Raw genomic sequence first — 23,449 nt, 5'->3', positions numbered from 1 at the left:
TAGTAGAGTCTAAAGTCCTGTTGAAAGAGAAGAATGGTCAGGTTATATGAATCTAAGATATATAATTAGATATAATATTAAATATATATCTAGTATATTTGGGAAATATTGAAGTAAAATTTTGACAAAAAGCAGCTTCTATCAAAATCTAAAATATATGCTTTGAAATCATCTCATAATTTATGAAAATGATTATCATGTATGATGATCTCTTCATCTTACAGAAAGGTCGACATACGTAGAAAAGCCAAAAAGAGGAAGGTTAGATGAAGATATAGGGCAAAAAGAAATTATAAGATGTTTTTACTTCTATTATCCCTCTAAAATATTACTAAATATTTGCATAAAGATTATAAGAAGGAATAGTAGAGTGGATAGAAATGGTTTGAAAATTGGGACGCCTGGGTGGCGCAGTTGGTTGGACGACTGCCTTCGGCTCAGGGCTTGATCCTGGAGTCCCGGGATCGAGTCCCACATCGGGCTCCCAGCTCCATGGGGAGTCTGCTTCACTCTCTGACCTTCTCCTCGCTCATGCTCTCTCTCACACTCTCTCTCTCTCAAATAAATAAATAAAATCTTTAAAAAAAAAAAAAAAAGAAATGGTTTGAAAATCACAAGCTAAATACCATGTTTCTGCTGTTGGTAACCATGTCATAATGAAGAAATTTTCACTTTTTCTCTCTGCCTTTCTGATACTCTATTTTTTATTCTGTTGCACTGGCATTAGTGAGTAAATAAGTAATTAAAGTAGTCTAATTTTTTTCTGCTTGGTATATGCAGTACAAGGAAAGTTAAAGTATAAGGAAAATGAAAGAAAGAAAGAATAAATTCAAATGATATTAAAATATCTGAAGCATTGAAAAAATACTGCTTTATCTCTACCCTAAAGGGAGCACAAGAATGAACATGTTAGGAAGATAAAGAAGATCTCTGTTCTCTGTTTCACTTTAACAATTTAGTGCAATGACAGTGTTTCCATATCAGCTAAGATCTTATAGGAAAAGAGAACCAATTAATTTCTTCTCCAGATGTCTTCCTGTTTATTTCCACTTCTAAAGGAAATTTTCCACTGACTCTGATGTCTTCAGCATCAGAGGCATTTTTAGGAGTTAAAAAACCCAACCAACTTTAAACTTTTGCTTTCCCATTGTTTTTATTCTTCCTTTTATGCTAGAGCTATTCTTTGATTTTTTTTCCTTCTCTCTACCTTTTCTGTATTCCTCTCTCACATTAATTTTTCTTTTCCATTTCCAGAATCATTGCTTATTTTAGAAGGATGCTGTATTTCTTCTATAGTCACTATAATGAATGAGCCTCTCTCATTCATATGAATGAGCTAACTTTACTAAGTTACAGGGAAAGAACAAAACTCTGAACAACTTATATACTAATGAAATTAGAGTCTAAAAGAGTTAATTAAACTTTCATATGCCAAACTGTCAGGCATTAGCTCATATTTGACCATACCTATATGTATGTATGTATGTATGTATGTATGTATGTATGAATCTACCTATCTATATCTAAATAATTGCTTTTATTACTATGAGAGGTACTATAGCAAAATAATGTGACTTTAAAAAATGTATAATCACATGTGTATATCCAAATGAATATTGTTCTTCAAAGTAGCATTTAGTGAAGATAGATCCATTATTCCAAATATGTTGTCATTGTTCAAAAAATTTTCAGAAATCATTTTGGAATTGTAAATCCTATTCCCTAGTTACGGACTGGATGTTTATGTTCTCCCCCAAAGTATATGTTGAAGCCCTAACCCCCAATATGATGGAATTTGGAGATGGGCTTTGGGGGGTAATTAGGATTAGATATATTTATGGGGGCAGGGCTCTCGTCTAATGGGATTAGTGCTCTTATGGGAAGAGACGTTAGGGAGCTTGCTCTCTCCCTGCCTGTGCTCCCACGAAGAGGCCCTTTGAGCCCTAGAGGCAATGACAGCAGCCTACAACCAAGAGCAGAGACCTCAGAATAAGCCTATTGTGTTAACCCTTTGGTCTTCAACTTCTAAGCCTCTAGAACAGCGAGAAATAAATTTATATTGTTGAAGCTGCACAGTGTGGTATTTCATTATGGCACCCTGAGAAAACTAAGATGCTTCTAACAAGGGAATATTTAGAAATCATGATCAAGTTATTTTGAAGTCATAGGGTGATCAAACTGGATTGAAAAATGAAATATGGCTAGAAGCCCTAATTTTTGTGTGTAACTCATAAAGGGTCTCTGAGACAAATCTCAAAAGAGGAGCATCAGAACTTTGTTGCACAACTGTTGAAATTAATACAGTCCACCACAGTAACAGCATTTAAGAACAAATTTCATTTGGGTATATATGAATATATTTGTTTTCTTTTTAAAGTCTCTATACAGCTATACCCATTAGACTATTAATGACAATTTAATTACATAAAGCAAAAAACAAGTTAACATCGTTTACTTCTTATATACTTACTGTTTTGTTACATAGTTAATATATTTTGTTCATCCCTTCCACAGCTATTGGATGCTGGACTGTTGTCAAGCATATACAAAGTGCAATGGATACAAGTCCAAGACCAATACTATCTTTAAAGGAATTGATACCATGAATATATAATCTTAGCATATTAGTAAATCTAAAGGTTACATGAAAATACACATTTCCCAAAAGAGAAACATGACTTAATGAAATGTTAGCATGCAGTTATACTGTTTTGGAAGAAATGACTAGAAATCTTGTAAAATATTTGTTTTATGACCAATGTATGACTGAAAAACATTTTAGTTAAACATTTATCAAATCCAGCAATTTATTTTAACTATTATATCCACCAATGTGATGAATAGTCCAAATTAGTTATCAAATCCTATTCTAAATTAGCTTCTTCAAAAATGATAAATTTTGAACTTCCAAAGTCCGTGTATTTCTTCAATTCTGTCATTTTCTCCACAATAAACAAAATGTAAAATCTTGCAATTACTAAACTATATAAGAGAAAAATCTTAATTGCAACAAATTATCTTTCATGAACTTTGCTATAAAAACTCTCCAAGGAATTAATAGGATCTTCTCATTTTGTTAGGATGGCTTAGAATTTTCAGTAAGGTGACCAGTCCTTTTGTAGATGTTGTCACGTTTATGGTAGATGGCGCTCATGAACAGGCAACTGACTGTCTGTGAGTCCACCTAGAAGGATCTGTGATATAAATTCAAAATATTACAAAATGTTATATTCGGATTACATTTAATATTGAACACAACTGAACATGAATATGCATGACTATGCTTACTATGAGGAAATGCGATATATAGAATATACATTTTATATGTAACATTTGGAAATGTTACTAATTTTAAATGTGACATTTCAGATAATTAAAACTTTCCTTAATTCATGGACAACAACGTTTAAAAAAATAGATTTTTTATTGCTTTCCTAACAGTTTAGCATTTGTATGTAACACCTCCTGGAGAAAATACCAAGTGAAAAAAGAAAATGGCAGAGGAAGGATGGGTTCCTATGATTGACATTTACTTTGCATTATTTCCATTGTTTCTCATTTTGTATGAAGAGAGTTGAATAGTCCTCTTTCCTAAAATGGAATATAATAAAATATAGATTTCCTAAGTGTGACTTTTGTTGATGAGAAAATTTTGCCATTTAATCCTATTTCAAATTAACATTTTTGATGGATACGAATTCATTTTCCAGTAGACCCCATTTAATTGACAATATATGCATTATAAAAGTAATTTTATGTATAGATCTCACACACTTTAAAGAATAAGAAACCATTTGTTTAATAGTGACAAGAAAAATCATATTCACTTAGTTGTCTGGCTCACTTTAGTCAAGCAGTTTATATTCCTGGGCTGCATATTCTGTGTATTTTTCTTCTTGATTACATTCTTAAGATTAGGCAAAGGAAGATAGTTCATCATGTTTTGCACATGTCCTGTGTAGATTCTTAAACTATGTATGATTAAGTTACCTTTAATATTTAAAATGATTAAAGGTTGGGAAAATGTTAACACACTGTCTTTGTAAGGATGTTACTCAGTTCTTTGTAGAGCAGAATTCAGGCCTAAATGAAACTATTACTGAATGTACTTGGCACCATTTATATAGCAAAGCTGGTCATCTTATTTCCTTGACCATATTTCTCTCCAAAAATAATGATAAATTTTTGTTTTAAATCTATCATCAGGGGGCGCCTGGGTGGCTCAGTGGGTTAAGCCGCTGCCTTCGGCTCAGGTCATGATCTCAGGGTCCTGGGATCGAGTCCCGCATCAGGCTCTCTGCTCGGCGGGGAGCCTGCTTCCTCCTCTCTCTCTGCCTGCCTCTCTGCCTACTTATGATCTCTCTCTGTCAAATAAATAAATAAAATCTTAAAAAAAATCTGTTAAATCTATCATCAGGACAAGCACTGAAACCTAAAAATCTACTAACCACTGGTTCCAGTTGAACCTTGCTCAATTCATGAATCTTGACCCAATAAAAAATAGTACTGCTTTCCATAGGCAAAAAAAAGTCATTGAGGATAAAGCAGTCAAATTCCAAAAAGGAGACAAATAGGAGTCTCAGTATTTCAAGTCATGTATGTCTGGTGGGCTTCACCGTAATGTGCTTTTACCTTTATGATGTATTTATGATTTCTTCTATTATGGCCAATAATAGGAAAATGAGAACAAGTGATTAGAAATATGAATAAATGGGTTAGTTTCAGTGTAAGTCTTCAGGGTAAGACTTTATGGCATTTTTATTAAATCTATGTGCAAATGACATATGGGCATCACAGTGAAGAGGAATTTTGGCAAAATCCTAATGAAGGCCATACACAGAAGACAATGATTTCCAAACCCATTCCTCTGATCCAAAGAGCTAGGACTCTAATTCCCATCCACTTTAAATAGATAAGTTCCACTTTACAAAAATCTAGTTCATGTTATTAGGATTGTGCAGATGGTTTCTTTCTTAAACCGCTGACCTAAGAAAAGAAAAGTTATTTACCTGATCTATTTTTAGTGACTTGGAGGAAATCCTCCTCATCCTCATCACAGCTCTCGCAGTTTAATTGTTGCAGGATTGTTTCTGACTGGCTTTCAGCCTGATTTACATCTTTCTGTTTATTGAAGCTCCGAAGGGCAAGGAGCCGGTGATGTATTGCTGCATACAGACATCCTGTGTCTTTGGCGCTGGCCTGCATGAGGAAAATTAAGTTGTTAGGAATATAAATAGGGCACCTGGGTGGTTAGTCAGTTTAAGCAGCCAATTCTTGATTTCAGCTCAGGTCGTGATCTCAGGGTCTTGAGATCAAGCCCCATGTCAGGCTTCACACACTCAGTGTGAGTCTGCTTGAGAATCTCTCTCCCCTTCTCTCTCCCCTTCTCCCCCTGCCCTCCTCTTGCCTCCCCCAAATAAAGAAAATAAAATCTTAAGAGTATAAATAACTGGGTCTCAGTGGGTTAAGCCTCTGCCTTTGGCTCAGGTCGTGATCTCAGGGTCCTAGGATCGAGTCCCGCACTGGGCTCTCTGCACAGCGGGGAGTCTGCTATTCCCCGCACAACCACCTGCCTCTCTGCCTACTTGTGATCTCTGTCTGTCGAATAAATAAACAAAAATCTTAAAAAAAAAAGAATAAATAACTTAGTAATAGCCACATTTTAGAGATTTTTTAATCTTTCACTATTAACAAGGAAGGGATCAAACGGCATAAATCTAGACTATAAATAACCCTAAAAATTAAAGAGCAAAAAGCCACTCATCTTGAAGCAAATTGAATCTGAAAGTGAATAATCTTATAACAGGTCCTAATTTGTGCATTTTAAACTGAGAAATGAAATTCTGTGATTTAAAATTTCTTTTTTTAAGATTTTATTTATTTATTTATTTATGAGAGACAGGAGGAGAGGGAACACAAGCAGGGGAATGGGAGAGAGAAGTAGGGTTCCACCTGAGCAGGGAGCCTGATGCAGGGCTCTATCCCAGAACCCTGGGATCATGACCCTAGCCAAAGGCAGATGCTTAATAACTGAGCCACCCAGGTGCCCCATGATGTAAAATTTCCATTTGAAATTAAGACTATCCTTTCTCCACTGTTTTACACTGTAGAAAAGTGTAGGGTGGATGAAAAAAGACCACCTTTCCTTTACGTGACTGTGTTTAGACATTCTGTACAAGCCTCCCAGCTCAGTGGGAAAACAGAGCTCATTAGAGCGGTCTATAATATTGCATCACAGAAATTCAGTGTGCCATCCAAATTGGGCCACAGAGCCACCCTTACAATATTGCATCAGAAATACATCAGAAGTCTTTGCTCTCAGTATTTTCTATGCTGTTTTTATGGATGCAATTAATATAAAAAATGATGGTAACAATAACATTGGTATAACAGTTATGGTTACTACATTCTTTTCTTTTCAATCCTTACAATAAAACCATGAGTGAATTATTTATTTCACTTATATTAGCAAAAGCACCCAGCACAAGTATTCAGTATATACTCATTTCCCACTTCCCTCTACAGATGAGGAGATTATGGTTCAGAAAGGAACAATGACTTGTGTGAGTGTATATAGTCAGCAAATGACTGGGCTTGAATGCCAGATCTTTGCCATCAAAGTCAGTATTCTTTTTAGGTGACATGGCAGCAGTTTACATTTCTTTTTTAAGAAAATCCAGGTAAATTCTTCTCTTTGCTAATCCTCCAGAAAGCTGTCTTATTTTTCAAAGCCAAGAAATTGAGGGTTGAACAAACTACATGCCAACTTTTTTGGGAGAAGGGTTAAAATTATATTTTTTCATTTGGATTTTCTTAAGTTTCCTTAATTACTTTGGGAGAAAATAACTAAAAGTTAAATAGAATGTTTTTTTCCTCATATTATGCTAAATATTATATAGTAAATATTGAGAAAATAATTATTGACTCTTGACTGATTTCGTTTTTTACATTATATGCAAAGGTATAATTTTTTCTTAGTAAGTTAATAAATATTGAAAGAGTATTTGTAATTGAAATATAAATACTAGTCTGTCACCTTGATTTTCTAACATTAAAATTTAAATATGTTCTCCACTAGTTAACATATTGCCTTTTGCCAAATTCATTCAGAAATATCCATTCAAGAAATTCAGAACAAGAAATTAAAAATAAAATCACAATGATATATTTTTTGAATAACAAATTTTTAGTGCTTAAAAGAATTATAATTCCCAGGAAGTACCATAAGAAAATGCTGGTGAGAATGAAAATCGATTCAGTTTTTCTGAAGAGAAATTTGTCAAGACAAGTCAAAACCTTATCCCAAGAAAATTAACATGTATGTACACAGAGAATTCCTCACAACTTCCTTGCAGAATTTATAATAACAAAAGACAGTAAATTACCTAAGTACTTAATAAAGTAGAATTAGTGGAAATAAATTAGGTTGCATAATAAAATTCTTTTCACCTGTTAAAAGATTTCTTCAAGACTGAACTATTTAATGACATGAAAACACTCATTTTCATTCATGAGTGAAAAGGTTACATACGTGTACCTCATAATCAAATATTAGCATTCTTATCTATTCAACCACTTTATAAAGTATATTATTATTATCTTTATTTGGCAGATGAGTAAAATCAAGTTCAGAGATCTAAGCTACCTGCAGATCATACATTTTGTACATACATAGGTACGCACACACATATGTGCTAAAATATATGACAAAAAATGTTAGTGTGACCATCCCTTGGATAGGAAATTGGGGTGATTTTTATTTTCATATAGTTTGCTTATCTGTAGCAGATATCCTACAATTTACGGAGTCAGCGTGTGCCAGATATTGAACAGCACAATCCCATCTTAGCTATTGGTCTCGGTCGCAGTATTAGCAACAAGCAGGCTGCTTTACTTGCTCAAAGTCAGGGGACCCAGCCGGGCAGAGTACTAGGGATTGTCTCCCTAAATGATGAACAGCATTTGGGCATGCTCTTACTCTAACATCTTAATACTCAGCATTACTTACACCTAAGAGTACCCTTACTGATAGTTAATAAAACCTTTGGTTTTTCATCATTGGGCACTTGGCAACTCCCCCCCCCCCCCAACAGTACTATATGGGAGCTAATTTACTTGTACTGTTACCCTCTGCCTGGGTCACATGAGTACTCAGTCTTCTCCAGTCTTCTGGGTCTCAGCCTATGTATTAAACCTAGCCTTTTTTCTGGTCTGATTCCTGCCAGCTCTCTCTCTTTTGTGCCTGGATCTTGTATTTGAGGTCAAGCATTCCTGCTGCCAGGAAAAGCTAAGGCTGTGCTCCCATCCTGTTACCTTGGAGACTGACTCATGTCCAGAATGGGAATTTGCTCCTGGACGGTTTTTTTTTTTTTTTTGGTTTTTTTTTTTAACTTATTAGTCCTGTGTTTTTCCATTTCTCACTGGTTCCTTTCTAGTGATTGCAAAGCCTTCTCAGTTTCAGCATTCAGTATAAGCGCTGGGTGTGTATTCCCCTGGACTCCTAGGAGCCCATCTTGACAACAGTCCCTTTGGAAACTTAGTAAGATTGTTGATATAATTTCAATGGTAAAGAAAAATGTGGAGGTTTGAAGCATATATCAATACCAATGTCTCAGGACATATACCAACTGATTACCATAGATTTTGGTGTCAAGCTATAAATTTCATATAAAATTTAAAATTTATATTAAACTGTAAACAACCAAAATCAATGGCTGAAGTTTGTTTTTTTGCCAGTGGTACAGGTTACAATGAAATTAAACAAATTAGCAATTACAGAGACCTAGAAATGTAGTAGAGTAATTCTCTATCACTGAACTTTGTTACTTACCTGAATTAAAAACACTTTGATGCTATAATCTTCTAAATCAGTAGCTGTTATTCGCAAATTTTTGTGGTTCGCTCTTTGGATCTCCATTTGAGCCCAGAGTTTGCTATTGAGAATCAGCCTCAGGCTGCCTTGATTGCGCATAACTAAAATGGGAAGGTAAATATATAAGACTACAGAACAGTTGATTCCTTGACCTTCCTGGGGAATGTGCCATTTTTGAAAGCAAAGTCCATCATTACAGTTGTTTTTCAGACTGTATTTTCACTATGAAGTTGTCATTTGGCTTGACAATAAGTTGGTTTTCCAACCGAGGTTTATTATGTTGAAGGATTATTTTTAGCTTAAAAGCTGGAATTTATTTTTTTACTATAGTATTAAAAAATGATGAAAATTTTAGAACTCCTTTGAGGAGCTAGTGGTCTGAAGAATATTTTTCCAAGAATTGCTTACAATGGAGAAAACTGGGCTTTAGTCATTCAAAAATGGAAGTAGCAAAATAAATGATGACATGGCTATTCAAGATAATATTATGAACCCATTAAGAATTGGGAAGAAAGAGAATTACTGATGTGGAAAGGTGATCATGATATACCATATAAAAGGTAAAATCAAGGTACCCAGCAACGTAAACACCATGCATCACAAATTTTGGCAAGCAGTAGAAAGAGCAGCGTGGAACAAGAGTAGAAAACAACTAGCATCCTGCCTTGGGAATAATGCTTGGTTGGGTTATTTGGAAACCTGTTTGCCAGTGATAGAACTGAAGACCTAGTTCCTATTCTTTGAGTCTGAATTCTGTTCCTTACTGGGTTCTCGAGCTCGATATCTAAAGCTCAGTAAACATCCTTATATGTGAATCCAACTTCCACCAATGGTCCCCTCCACAGCTTTGACTTCCCAGTGTTGACCAGGAAACCTACTCACCCTGCCCAGGATGCCCACTTTCAGTTTGGGCCTCTGAACAAAGCCCAGTGTGTCTTTTCGGATGCTAAAGACTTTCTGAGTGTTTCAGTCTGACCGACTCCAGATTCTCACCATCGCTCTGGATGTCAGTAACCACACACCTCTATTTCCTGGGAAACTGGCCCTTCATCTCAAGCCACACGCCCTATGTAGAATGCCAAGAAGAAATGCCAGCGCAAATACTCTCTTTTGAAAAACTATTTTTCCTTCAAAACTAATGTCATCACACACCTTTAAGTCACACGGAGATTACGGTTGAGGTGTGTGCTGGGCTTGCTCAGAGCTGCTGACGTGCATTATCTCATGGAATTCTCCCCGTTGCTCAATTAGTCACGGAGTACTAGTCTCTCCATTGGAAACTGATGTAACTAGGGCAGGGAGAGATTAAGTACCTCGTCCAAGGTCACTAGTTAGTCAGTGATAGAGGCAGAACCAGAGCCTGCTCCAAACACGAAGCTGCTATAGCACATTAGAAACAACATTGCTTTCAACAGTCTGATTTGTTGACTTTGATAACACATCTCCAGAAGATGATGTGTATCTATTGGCAATTTTACTCTGAGAAAGAGTGGGTGGCTGTACAAAACAATTCCTTACTTAGTCTTGACTGGAATGTTCCACAGTCACTGCTTGCTGTGTCATTCAGCCTCAAAGCTCCTCTGCCCCTTTCAGTCCAGGACTGTGTTGTTTTGTTGAATATAAAAAGCTTGCAGTTGATCTAAAGGACAATTTTTTAAAATGTCAAATATATAAAAAAATTTTTTTTCAAAGTGATTTCTTTCCTATGTTGTAACACTTTTTCTTGCCTGATTTTACCAGAATAACCTCTGTTAATGATTTGTAAACCAGCTTTAAAAATTTATTTAACTTTTAAAACATGCAATTTTTGAATAGTTCAAACATCAAAAAGTAAAAAGATGTACAAAGTGGAAAGTCCTTCCCAGCCCTACTTCTCCATCTGTCAGTTTCCACCCCTGCAACAGGTGATCGCTGTTGCTGGTATTTTCCTTCTCTTTCTAGAGATAGTTGCATGTACATACATGCCAATATGTATGTCCCTTAATTTTTTTGTAAATGGCAGAATACCATACCTATTTTCTGCATCACCTAACAATATATTTATGTGTACCAACTTTTAAATGAAATTGATGTTATTTGAGCTATGTAACTTACATGAAAGTAAAGGAATAGTGAAACTATTTGCATGTTTAAAAATTTTTGAGGAACACAGCATCAAAACTAGATGTGGTGGGGCGCTTGGGTGGCTCAGTGGGTTAGAGCCTCTGCCTTCGGCTCGGGTCATGATCCCAGGTTTCTGGGATCGAGCCCTGCATCGGGCTCTCTGCTCGGCGGGGAGCCTGCTTCCTCCTCTCTCTCTCTGCCTGCCTGCTTGTGATTTCTGTCTGTCAAATAAATAAATAAAATCTTAAAAAAAAAAACTAGATGTAGTACCCCAGAGTACCATACTATAATTTGATGTTTACCAAAATTAAGTATTACGATGTATAAGAATTACCGAGATGACTTGTTAAAAAGACAGCCTGCCAGGGCCTCAACAGCTAGCAATTACTTCCCTTAATCTCGGTTTAATCTGATCTAAGATTTAGGCTTGGAAGCACATTTGTACCATCAAATGTATCAGTAAATCATTGGAGGAGAGAAATGGAAAGATTTGGGGGGTAAATGCAGAAGGAGAAAGAGAAAGGGAAACCTGCACCTTGTTAAAAAACGATTATGTTATAGTAATTACATTTCCTCTGCCTTGGCTGATCCCTAGGGCAATTAACATTCAAATCCTATGTATAATACTGGACACCACATCTATGAAAGTCTTGCTTTATATGAAGTCCAAAACTTATATAGAAGAACTTTTCAAGGACGAACAGAATCTTTTTAATTCTCTTGAACTGAAAACTATTCATCTTATTATTTAAAAATGTCCAGGGTAAGTAGAACTTTTAAATCATAGGATGATAGCACTGATTATAAAAGTAGGCATGAGAAGTGTAAAACATGGGTCTGAAGTTGTTTTAAGACAGGGTGCCTGGCTGTCTTCTTTCTGACAGACGAACGTGAACGCTTTTAAACCCAACCATCCAAATTCCTGAAAATTACATATACTAACGTATGAATACAACAAAATGTTGGCTTCGTCTTTGGAAGCCTCTCACGTTTTTATTGAAGCAGCTCTGTCTTCAGGAAAGTGATACTTCTGCCTTTATTTGCTAAGGTGTTCCTGCTTATAGAAATTGGCTTCATGTATACACGTGCTGGCAGAAAGAGCACCGGTTGATATACAGACCTTTAATACATTATGCTCTGCTTCTTCCCCTGTTACAACATCAATTTTCTCTAGCAAGCATTTGGGAGATGGTGTAGAAGAGAAAGCAGCAGCTGATTCAATTAAGGATATATTTTTAAGAGAGTCTGTGCCTAAGAAAAAAAGAGGGAGAAAAGACACATAAAAGACCCCATTTTCTCTACTGTACAAGCTCTTCATTGTCCCCATGAATATACATGTCCCCTTAGCTTTTTATAACAATGAGTGTTTCCCAGGGCGCCTGGGTGGCTTAGTCTGTTGAACGTCTGCCTTCAGCCCAGGTCATGATCTCAGGGTCCTGGGATGGAACTCCAGATGAGGCTCCTTGATCAGGGGGAGCCTGCTTCTCCCTCTCTCTCTGCCACCCACCCCCATGCTTGTGTGTGCTCTCTATCTCTATCTCAAATAAATAAACGAAATCTTAAAAAAAAAAATATTGAGCGTTTCCCAAAAGTGAACTCCCCGAGTTTAGATACATCTCTTTAATTTCTCATAGCCTCAAGTAAAAAAAAAAAAAAAAAAAAAAAAAAAAAAAAAAAAGCTTATGTATCATACAACCATATCTGTATGCTTTAATTTTTTTTACCCAAAAGTTTTAAAGCACTACATTATTGTTTTTGTATTTTATAGATATTAAACAAATGACATAGGAAAACAGGAAACACACTAATTGAATCAAAAAAAATTTTAACAAATGAAATAATTCTTACTTGAATTTGGAGAGTTGGCAGGAAATTCTAGAGTGGATTTGAAGGGTTTTTCCTTAGTGTATGAGTCATTTTCAGGTTGAGGGTGGGTGAGATGTTGAGTATCCTAGACGAGGGAAAAAAATAACATTACTGAATTGTATCTCTACAGCTTGCTTTCTTCTACTTCAACACGCCAACAAACTCCACTGCGATGTTTTCTGTTTTGGGCTCCCTGTGTGCTCAGCAGGGAAATCCTTCCTGTCACATCACAGGACCTTGGTCCCCATCCTCAGGAAGCGTCATGGAGTTACCACCAGCCTACGTCAGGTGGGATCTCATTCCAGGAACAAGGGGAGAAGGGTTAGAGACCTGCGAGGAGGTAGCAGCTGTTCCTGGCTACGACCAGACTAACCTGAATAAAGGAGATGAAACTCTCATCTCTGTTGCAAGGTATTTCAGTATTCCCGACACTTCACTTTCAATCCGAAGTCATCATACAAGTTACCCAGGGAACCCACTCGCTGTCTCGGAGCTCATCTTAATTTTTCCTCAGACAATTTCTGCCAACAATCGCTTTTAAGGCTGCACACCTGGGGCCCTGCACAGGTGCTCTAACCAAGGCCAGGGAAGAAAAACTGAGCAATTACCCGGTCATTTATGATCCCAGAGAGCCCCCTACAGAACAGGGGGAATTAGAACAGCACTTCAGAACTTGGGTTTCTTTTTCTTTATGAGCTCAAAATTCTTCCACATCATTTAATTGGAACTTTTAAGATACTCTGTTAAAACTGGTAGAGATGGGTGTGATTATATCCATTTTAAGAAAATAAACAGAAAGGCACAGAAAGTCTCATGACTCACTGGAACAGCGCATGGTCAGCAAACAAGTCACGAGGGTATTCTGACCCCCAAATCACAAGGTCACAGGATTATAGGATTAACCAGAGGACACACACAAGTGATCACTGTAGCTCCTGCCATCCTAGGATGTTATCAATTTAGAGAGACAGGAAGCTCTGTTTCCTCTGCAAGCCAGACTGGAAGTGCCCACAGGAAATGTACACGGGTACCTCCTCCAACCAAATTTCCAATCCCAACGGTAGTTCATTTGCTCAGGCACGTCTCTATCTCTTCTTTGATTGTAAGCACCTCTAGAATGCAGTGTCTCCCTATAACTCTGCATAGCCACTCACCCAGGTGTTTTTCAATCCTGGCTGTACATTCAAATCACGTGACACTTAGCCTCACCCAGAGACTTTGATCTAATCTGTTTGGGGAGATGCCTGGGCATATGCAATCCTTTAGAGACTCACGAAAACGAGATGATTGTTAATATGCAGCCAAACTTGAGTCCAACACCAGAGCTTTGGATATGATGAGAACACAAAATATGTTTGGTAAGTTGAATTGGATGTTAAGGTTGATCCTGTGGGGCTTGGAAAGTTGTGTGTGTGTGTGTGTGTGTGTGTGAGACATCTTATAGAAGCTGTGGCTAAGCTAGTACCAAATTTAGGACTAAATGATATGGAATAAATGTGCCTAAATGTATCACCTCGAATTTCCCTCTGGAAGTTGGTCCATTCTGGTTCAGATTAAAAAATGTGGATCAATAGCCCTAGAAGTGTGGATTTGCCCTTCACCTTGAGAGTGACAGAGGGTGCCCCTAAGCTAGAAAGCTATGACACTACTATCAAATTTAGGTTTAGCCTGAGGCAGGTGTAGAATCAACCAAGTCTTAAAAGGGATTGATTTGTGAAAGCCCTAAAAAACTTGGAATACATAGGCCTCATGAGTTGGTTCTTTATTATTCTGAGCCTCTATACAGGTTTTTAAATCTGTGTGGCCTCCTGGGGATCCTTGATGTAATTAGTAGTCCCCATGCACCCTCACTGTGGAGGGCACAGTGGCAACCACTTCATGGATGAGGACGCCCACTTCTAAATAGGGATGCTGGTAATATTCCTTAACGGTTTCCACTTGGCAAGTATGTTTCCCTAGGCAAGTAAAGTACTGTGATTTCCCTCTTAAAACCTGAAAAAAAAAAGTTGTGATAATGTTTTTCACCATAAAAGCTAGAAGGGGAGGGTTGTGGTTAACAAGAAAAAATTGGCAAATGGCTTCAAGTGCATCTTGTTATGAAAGATGCTATCAAAAACCTGATATTAAAATATCACTACCAGTTAACTCATCTACTGCAGATAATTCTGGGATTTCCTTGGGTCCCTTGGGTGTAACATGTCGAAGAACTATTTAATATTTCTCATCAGTAATAATGTTATAATTACACAACTCCCTTCCTCTGTGGGTTCCTGCCTATTATTCTAACAACCAGAACTTGCTTCCCAGGAGAATCTTTGCAGTTAAAGAAAGAAAACGTGCCTTTGGACTCAGGAGTTAAAGTATGCTTCAATTTAACATTGTTTTAATTAATTTTCCTCCAGAAACTCGAAATGACAGCTTTTATAATAGAAACATTTGCCAAATTCTTTTTTTTTCATTTGCCAAATTCTTACCAAAACTCTTTCCACCATGTTTTCTCCAAACACGAAATCAGAACTGCAGCTTTTAAAAGAATACTTATCTTCCTTTGCTTGACATCTAAGGAAAAGAAATGAACATTTGTTCTTTAATATAGGGATAAAGGCACATTAGACCTTAGCACATGAAGTAATCCTATGATTTAACAGATTTATGTAAAGCATAAAAACATCTGCTAACTCTTGTTCATCTGCATCTGAGAAATGAAGGAAAAATTGAGGTCCTCCCAGGGATGATATTTAAATTATTTGACAACTGTGACAGCACTGGCTAAGACCAGTCCAAACACATGTCATGCCCATCACTGTTCAGGCTGTGTGATCAACCAGGGGCCGGCCCAGAACTTATCTTCTTGCTTTTCCAGCACAGCCTCTCTGATCTCTCATTTCTTCTCACTCCTTCTCCAAGTGACTGATGCTCTCAGCCACCAGAGGTCTCCAGAGCAAAAGCACAGCCAATCTGTCTTGTTATACTGAAGTGTGCTTTTGTTTAATTTGGGTTTTTACCTCCTGGAACATTTTTGTTCTTGTCGTTAGAAGTGTTTTGCATGATGAGAAACTCAAAGATATGCGGCTTTCTATCTGTAGGCTGATGCAGTCTGGGATCCCCACTGCACCCCAGTGTGCAACATAGGTAAGTGCTATGGAATCCACACGGGCCCTAATCATGTGAGTCTGGTTATCTCTATGGCTAATTTTAATCATCTCTCAGATCAAACATGGCCTCATTGCTGATGAAACCGGTAAATACTAGCTTCCATTTTGCACATTTATACTGCTTTCTTTGTTGTCTATCTAATGTATGTCAATAAATAAGGAATAACACGAAAAGTATAATGAGAGATGGTGGGGGGCGGGGAGGGGAGGCACCAGAGAACGGGGAGGCTGATCTACCACCCAGATAATTAATTCCTAATTAAATAAAAATTTAGCTGTATGTTCTTGAACTATTCTCACCTAAGTCAACAAAACAATAGAGATAACCTGATATTAATACGATAATCTTTAAATATTAGAGACATTTTGAAAAGCATTTTAAATTTGTGTCTTTTAGAAAATCTCAAACAGAAATTTAGCAATTTGGGGCGCCTGGATGGATCATTCTGTTAAGTGTCTGCTTTTGGCTCAGGTCATGATCCCAGGGTCCTGGGATGGAGTCCCACATCAGGCTCCCTACTGCTCAGTGGGGAGTCTGCTTCTCCCTCTCCGTTTGCCTCTCCCCCAGCTCATGCTCTCTCTCTCAAATAAATAAATAAAATCTTTAAAAAAGAGAAATCTTAGCAATTTATCTGTCTAGTATCAGAAACCTATTTTCCATAGATGATGATATTGATAAAGCAGGAATAAAAGGGTATCCTTTCTGTGTCCTCATCATTAACTTACCCTACTGATGTAGCACCTAAACAATTTTGGTTGGTAGTCAGCTGGACTGAAATTCTGGCACTTGGTAAATTTTCACTTAGCAAAGAGGAGTTCCCCTCAGAAATCTGAAAGAAAGGCAATTCATCAGAAGGTTCCTTTCAATTGCCTTACTGAAGGAGCATCAGATAAGGAAACATTAGTTACAGTTAAATGTATTGCAAAGTTACTATGTTCAAATACTACCCTAAGCATTTTGAGAACATTATCTCATTTACTCCTCACAACATCCCTGTATAGGTTGTATGTCTATTATCCACATTTTATAGTTTGCAGATGAGTAAACTGACGCAATGAATTTAAATAACTTGGCCAGGCTTAGGCAACCAGAAATGGGGCTGACCTTAGAGCTAGGGTCTGTCTGACATCAGGGACTAGGGACTGTAGCCTTTGCTATTATATTCAGAAATCCCACTTCCTTTTGGTACTTTCATGTTTTTGGAATTAATTCTCATTTCTAGCTTCACAAATATATCCTTCAGGACTATTTAATCCTGCAAATACCCTAAGAGCTTCACCAGCACGGCCACCAAATGTTAGAGGAAATCCCATTCATCTCTTCATCTAAAATTTTTTGACTGGTGACTTAATCAACTAGTTACTCTCTCTGCTGTATATGAAATGTTTATTACCTGTTTAATATATAAATGAAAATTGCGTGAGCAATTTTAGAACTGGAAGAAGCCCTAGAAATGATCGGATCTAGTATCTCCAATGTTTTGGCACCTCCCTCCCCCCAGCAGGGGTTTGCAAAGATGTTTCAAAGAGTTCATATCTTTAAAGGTAGATGAGGTCTGTTTCCACTTCAATTTTATATCAATCAATAAAAATAATTTGGAGCATTTTCCCCTTTATAATAGAATTTGAGAGCTGAGAAATATGTATGAAGAGAATATATGTTGTTGGTTGCAAAGATCAAAGTGCATGTTCATGAGTCAGTCACTCAGATGACTTATCTCTCAGTCCAAATGGTAGTTTTTACTCTTATGTACTTAAAATGGTTTTTATTGGGCATATATTGTTTAAATTGTACATAATAAGTGACCACTGATTGATGACAGTGAATGAAAATTGCTCTGATTTTATGTACAAGTCATTAAGGAACATGAAAATAGCAGTTCTATGAAATTCACCTATAGATAATTTTCACTAGATCTGTAAATTACATTATTTTGTCAGAGTTCTTACATTGCATTTTATATAGCATGTCTTTAAATCTTCAGAGGTCATTATTACACAGAGAAAATTCAATAATGGGCATATCCAATTAAGCTGTTCACTAATAAAGTGCCATTCATATGTTTAATTTATTCAAGAAGAAATGCTTGCAAACAATTACCTGAAAATTTCTCTCATTCTTTATCATTTAGAAAGAATATGCAAGAATAAATTTTATTTTTAAAATATATAATGCAAGGTTTCAATAAACCATGCCAAAGAAGAAATATTGATTTACTTTTAATATCATAATATGTAACAAAAAATTTAATCTATAATTTATAGTACATCCTGTTCCAAAATTATATGCAATATGATAACATTTTAGAAATTAGTCAACATATCATACTTTTTCTTGCATACCTTAACACAAACAACATGCATCTCTTCTTAAAAGGATAAAAGTAAGAATTTATGTAATGTCATGATGATTATTAGGTTGTATTTAAATGAAAACTTTTAATAATCTACTGATTTGAAATTTAAAACATGTTTTACTTAAAACTTGTGCCATATTCCATGCAGAAATAATGAAATGATTTTTAAAATTCACAGTGAGTCTCATGAGATCATATCTCACAAAAAAAAAGCTTGGAATTACAAAAATGTTGTCAAATGCTGACCAAGTTAAACTCTCTCACTTCACTGATAAAAAGAGAAGATTGCAAGCTTTGACCAAGAATGTAAACATAAGTTCGTTAGGGGCAGAGGTAGGATTAGTACTGATCTGATTTGTTTTTCACTGCATCGATGAAATGACTGGCATCTTAATTTCCTTGTGTCCCTGTCTTTGTGTTCAGTATTGAAAAACAAAACAAAACAGGGGACCAAGCCTCAACAGTTCTACTGGAAACAAATGAAGAATGGAATGACTCTGAAATCCTGGGCGCCGTTCCTCTCAAGTATTGGCTTCTGGAAGACACAGCAACAGAATATCCCCAACCCGTATCTGCATGGCTTGAGCAAAATGACAATCTCCCTAAAAAGGCCCACAGTGAGGGACTCAGTCATTACAACCACTGGAAGGGAGACTATTTCTCTGTCTTCAGAAGCTTCCCCAGTCCTCCCAATTCCCAACTCTGTGTGGGTAATTCTCTGTGAGCTAAACTGGCAAGGCTGCACTGGGATGTCGACCAGCTGCGGATGCAAAAAACGCCTGTTCCTTCTTTGATTTGTGGCTCCTGGTCCTGGACACCTCATTGCTCCCCCTGTTCTCATGAGGAGTCAGTGCCCTGGAACAAGGCCCCAGGAGTTTCTACCATAAGGGACTCAACTTTACAGCTAGGAGACACCACAAAACTAGTTTCTAGGAATACTTTCCATTTCAAGAGGACAACTTTAATAAGGTCACCGAGGGCTGCTTCCTATCTATCGTCTGGGTGTTTCTCCAGCCTGGCAGCTGCTTCAGCAACAGAACTCAAGTCAGGTAGCCCCTAACGCTGAACGTAGGGCCCAGAACAATCTACTAAACGAAAGATAGAGACTTGATGTCAATCCCACTATAAGAGATTTTCTTACCTTATTTTTTGTTTTTTCCTTAATCTTGCAGGATTCCAAGGTATTGTGTCCAAATGTTTTTCTTAGTTTTTCACACCTTTGAGCTTGAGGTGGTTGCAAAACAGCAGGTCTTAGGACATGATCGGAATGTTTCACAGGACCTTAAAAGAACAGAATTAAGGAGTCACTATATCTTTAGTGACATACTTCTTCCTCCAGATTTTTGACTAATTTAACGTCTATTTTCTAAAGTCATCATTAAGTGAGGGATTAATGTTGACTGATCAACGCCAAAATAGCCAGTGAATTGCTTAGTGCTCACTTCAGACTTAGTTTTTACCCACTACCTATTCATCTCAACCCTGGGACTTGGCTTACCAAATTTTTTTTTCACATTTTGTCACTTGACCTACCTCCAGATCCCAACACCCATACAACAAATTAAACTATAAATGGTAAAATGTAAAATTTCAGAGGTTCTTATAATAAACTACATACCTTGTTCTGTACTGTTCATATCCGCATTCCTTTGCACAAGAGTTGATGTCATAAAAACATTGTTTTTCTTCACTGTGAGAAGAAATATTTTGTGCGTTTTAAATCTGAGTCAGTTTCTAGGAATTCGGGTTTTAACAGTCCTGTACTATATTCACCAGTAGATGTCGCTGTTGGCGCTAATAACTGTAGGCAGTGAGCTGAGAAGGCAGTCCGCTAGAAAGGGGTGATGGCGGGGAGTTCTGCCACATATGTCTGCTGACTTTCAGAAATATAAATGAAAATTGGTCCACTAATGGAACAGGCACTCTTCTTTAGAACCATGAAAATGATTACTGAAATGAGTACGTATTATAAAATCTGATGGTAGTGAGCCCTCTGTATTAATATATATTTTTAAGATTTTATTTATTTGACAGAGAGAGAGATCACAAGTAGGCAGAGAGGCAGGCACAGAGAGGGGGGGAAGCGGGCTCCCCGCCGAGCAGAGAGTCCGACACAGGGCTCTATCCCAGGATCCGGGGCCATGACCAGAGCCAAAGGCAGAGGCCCAACCCACTGAGCCACCCAGGTGTCCCTTAATATGTATTTCTTATAAAATGTTATGAAACTAATAGCAAATTCTTCCACTTTCCCCACTCTCATGATACCTAGAGAGAGATGACTGTTATGCCAGGGGATTTTTCTATGAAGTGTGTTGGTGGCATAAGACTAAGGATGGTGGTTGCAATATAGGACTATTATACATTTCAAAGTGATCACCTCCCTCTTGGCTGCAAATTGCAGAAACAGCAACCTTTGAGGATTTGATTAGTGGAAATGAGAAAAGAATAAGAACTGCTTCATCTATGTATTAAAAATACTACAGGGGCACCTGGGTGGCTCAGTGGGTTAAGCCTCTGCCTTCGGCTCAGGTCATGGTCTCAGGGTTCTGGGATCAAGCCCTGCATCGGGCTCTCTGTTCAGCTGGGAGCCTGCTTCCCCTTCTCTCTCTGCCTGCCTCTCTGCCTACTTGTGATCTCTCTCTATATATCAAATAAATAAATAATACCTTTATTTAAAAAAAAAACTATAAAGGTTGGGGTAGAATCACTTCTCTAATTCAAAGTTCAATTAAATGCTTTATGATCTTTATTATTAAAAACCAGCCACAAATGAGCCATATCAAATTGTACTATTTTTCTTCATTCCAATACCACAACACTCTGCACAACATAAAATGGAATCGTACTTACTGATATCAATGTTCCTTTAATCTTTTTGTATGTGTATGTCTTATTTAAAATAATAATGAATCAAAACAGTTACTCAGATAACTTATATCCATCCCTTCACTTTATGCACAAATACAATAAAATAAATTCTCTAGGATTAGGACCCCTATTTCTTTTAATGTCTGTAACTTATATCATTCAGGTTTAAAGGGGGTCTACTGAGCTTGAAAGTATTTCTTCTGTATCTGACATGTATGTTGCTCAGTCATGTTTGGAATTATTAATAAGAAGATAAATTCATTAGTTTGAAAACCCCATGGCTTCCATGTAGAAAGGGATCATTTAGAAGAAGTGAATAGTTTGTATTTTTTTATTTCTTAGTGGCAAGCTTAACCTGGAAAAGGCAGATGGATGTTCAGTAGAAACAAAAACAAAAAGAATATAAAATTGTAATTTCAATGTAATGTTCCAACCATTTCAAATATTTTATGACAAGATAGATTTCATTAGCAAAGCACTCTAAATGTCAAATTAAAAGAAGTAATGTTTTAGTGAAAAGGGTAAGTAATCATATTCTAAAAATATAAATCAGGGCGCCTGGGTGGCTCAGTGGGTTAAAGCCTCTGCCTTCGGCTCAGGTTGTGATCTCAGAGTCCTGAGATCGAGCCCTGCATCGGGCTCTCTGCTCAGCAGGGAGCCTGCTCCCTCTTCTCTCTGCCTATTTGTGATCTCTGTCTGTCAAATAAATAAATAAAATCTTTGGGAAAAAAATCTCCCACAGGAGTTAAAAATATAAATGAAAATAAAAGGAATCATATTCTCAACCTTAGAATAGTCACCTAAAGCATAAATTTTGGAATAAGAATTTAAAGCATAGCAGTATATTTTGAGCACTGTATATATTATAAACTGTACAGATGAACATTAATGAATAAAATAAAGTTATCTTATGGAGCTGCCTTATATAACATTTTGCTATCATAAACATAAATTCCTTAAAAACATCATCAAACTCAAAATTTCTGCCAAAATTAGATACACTGTCTGGATTCATAAGGCATTCTACTAATCATAATTTGCTAAGGCCTGCATTTTATTTGCCACTAAAATGCTAGCATTTTATAGTAGCTGAGTAATAAAGCTCACCATTAGTACCATCAATAAGAATGGATTTTTTTAAAGATTTTATTTATTTATTTGACAGAGATCACAAATAGGCAGAGAAGCAGGCAGAGAGGGGGAAGCAGGCTCCCGGCTAAACAGACCGCCCAATGTGAGGCTCGATCCCAGGACCCTGGGACCATGACTTGAGCCGAAGGCAGAGGCTTTAACCCACTGAGCCACCCAGGCGCCCCGAGAATGGATTTTGAAAAAGTCAGAGTGTCAGGCTCAAGGTTCTAGAAGCTGTTTATTACCTGGCCCAGAAGGGGGGAAGGTCAGGAGGTTGGTGAAGGATGATGATCTCATTCGATTCTGGGACAAGGTGGATGCTAGAAGCAAATTGCAAACTGAAGTCAGTGAGGAAGTAGGTTTTTGTGTTTCTTTTGATTTGGACTTTTGCTGTTTCTAAAATTTCTGTATCACTAATTTAGAAAAGGTTTTTTTTTTTTTAAAGATTTTATTTATTCATTTGACAGACAGAGATCACAAGTAGGCAGAGAGAGGGAAGCAGGCTACTTGCTAAGCAGGGAGCCTGACCCGGGGCCTGAGATCATGACCTGAGCCGAAGGCAGAGGTTTTAACCCACTGAGCCACCCAGGCGCCCCAGTTTTGTATTTTTAATCAATAGAAATATAATATGCCTGTCATGAGAATTATAAATTAATTTCTATTCAATTCAATAAATATTGGAGTGCTCCCCATGTATAAAAGACACTCTACCAGGCATGAAGACGACCTCAGGGAAGGCGCAGTGGAGGAGACAGACATACACAGAGATAGCTGTCTTACAAGGCAGAGAGGGCAATGCGGTCATGTATAAAAGGAATTACGAGTGCTTAGAGTATAGAAGAGAGGCAAACTGAGTTACTGGTTTATTCAGAATAGAGTATGTGATGAAGTTCTTAAAGTGTTCTTTTCAAGGCAGACATCTATTTATTTAAGTAAATGGTAACTTAGGGAGAAATGTCAGTTTCCCCTAATTACAAAGTTAATGCATACTCAATGCGGACACTCTGGAAACATGACAGAGTGCAGAGTGGGTGGGAAACCCCAAATTGCCTGTGTGATCCCCCTACCTAAGATAACCATTGCTGACATTATGGCTG

General features: G+C 37.1%; 1 protein-coding gene and 1 long non-coding RNA gene across 3 annotated transcripts in view; one reads left to right on the top strand and one right to left on the bottom strand.

Annotated features, from left to right (window-relative positions):
- Window positions 1-2,318: 2,318 nt before the first annotated feature.
- Window positions 2,319-23,449, bottom strand: part of RANBP3L (RAN binding protein 3 like) — a 46,471-nt gene continuing 25,340 nt past the window's right edge. The window contains exons 5-15 of one of the 2 annotated variants that reach the window (XM_044232627.1): window positions 22,598-22,672; window positions 19,972-20,043; window positions 19,495-19,634; window positions 16,723-16,826; window positions 15,316-15,400; window positions 12,824-12,926; window positions 12,096-12,226; window positions 10,391-10,511; window positions 8,831-8,973; window positions 5,010-5,199; window positions 2,319-3,194 (exon numbers count right to left, since the gene is read on the bottom strand). In XM_044232627.1, the coding sequence (XP_044088562.1) occupies window positions 3,151-3,194; window positions 5,010-5,199; window positions 8,831-8,973; window positions 10,391-10,511; window positions 12,096-12,226; window positions 12,824-12,926; window positions 15,316-15,400; window positions 16,723-16,826; window positions 19,495-19,634; window positions 19,972-20,043; window positions 22,598-22,672 (1,208 nt within the window). In that variant the 3' untranslated portion in view covers window positions 2,319-3,150. The remainder of the gene's footprint in view (window positions 3,195-5,009; window positions 5,200-8,830; window positions 8,974-10,390; window positions 10,512-12,095; window positions 12,227-12,823; window positions 12,927-15,315; window positions 15,401-16,722; window positions 16,827-19,494; window positions 19,635-19,971; window positions 20,044-22,597; window positions 22,673-23,449) is intronic. The other variant, XM_044232636.1, reaches the window with a different exon arrangement.
- On the top strand, window positions 14,115-19,511 carry LOC122895332. Its single transcript, XR_006382188.1, has 3 exons — window positions 14,115-14,199; window positions 15,928-15,973; window positions 18,777-19,511. It is a non-coding gene; the product is annotated as an uncharacterized LOC122895332 (long non-coding RNA).

The sequence above is a fragment of the Neovison vison genome, chromosome 1, assembly GCF_020171115.1.
Source record: "Neovison vison isolate M4711 chromosome 1, ASM_NN_V1, whole genome shotgun sequence".
NCBI classification, from domain to species: Eukaryota; Metazoa; Chordata; class Mammalia; order Carnivora; family Mustelidae; genus Neogale; species Neogale vison.
The sequence above is the reverse complement of the archived record's forward strand: the minus strand, read 5'-3'. Positions and strand labels throughout refer to the sequence as shown.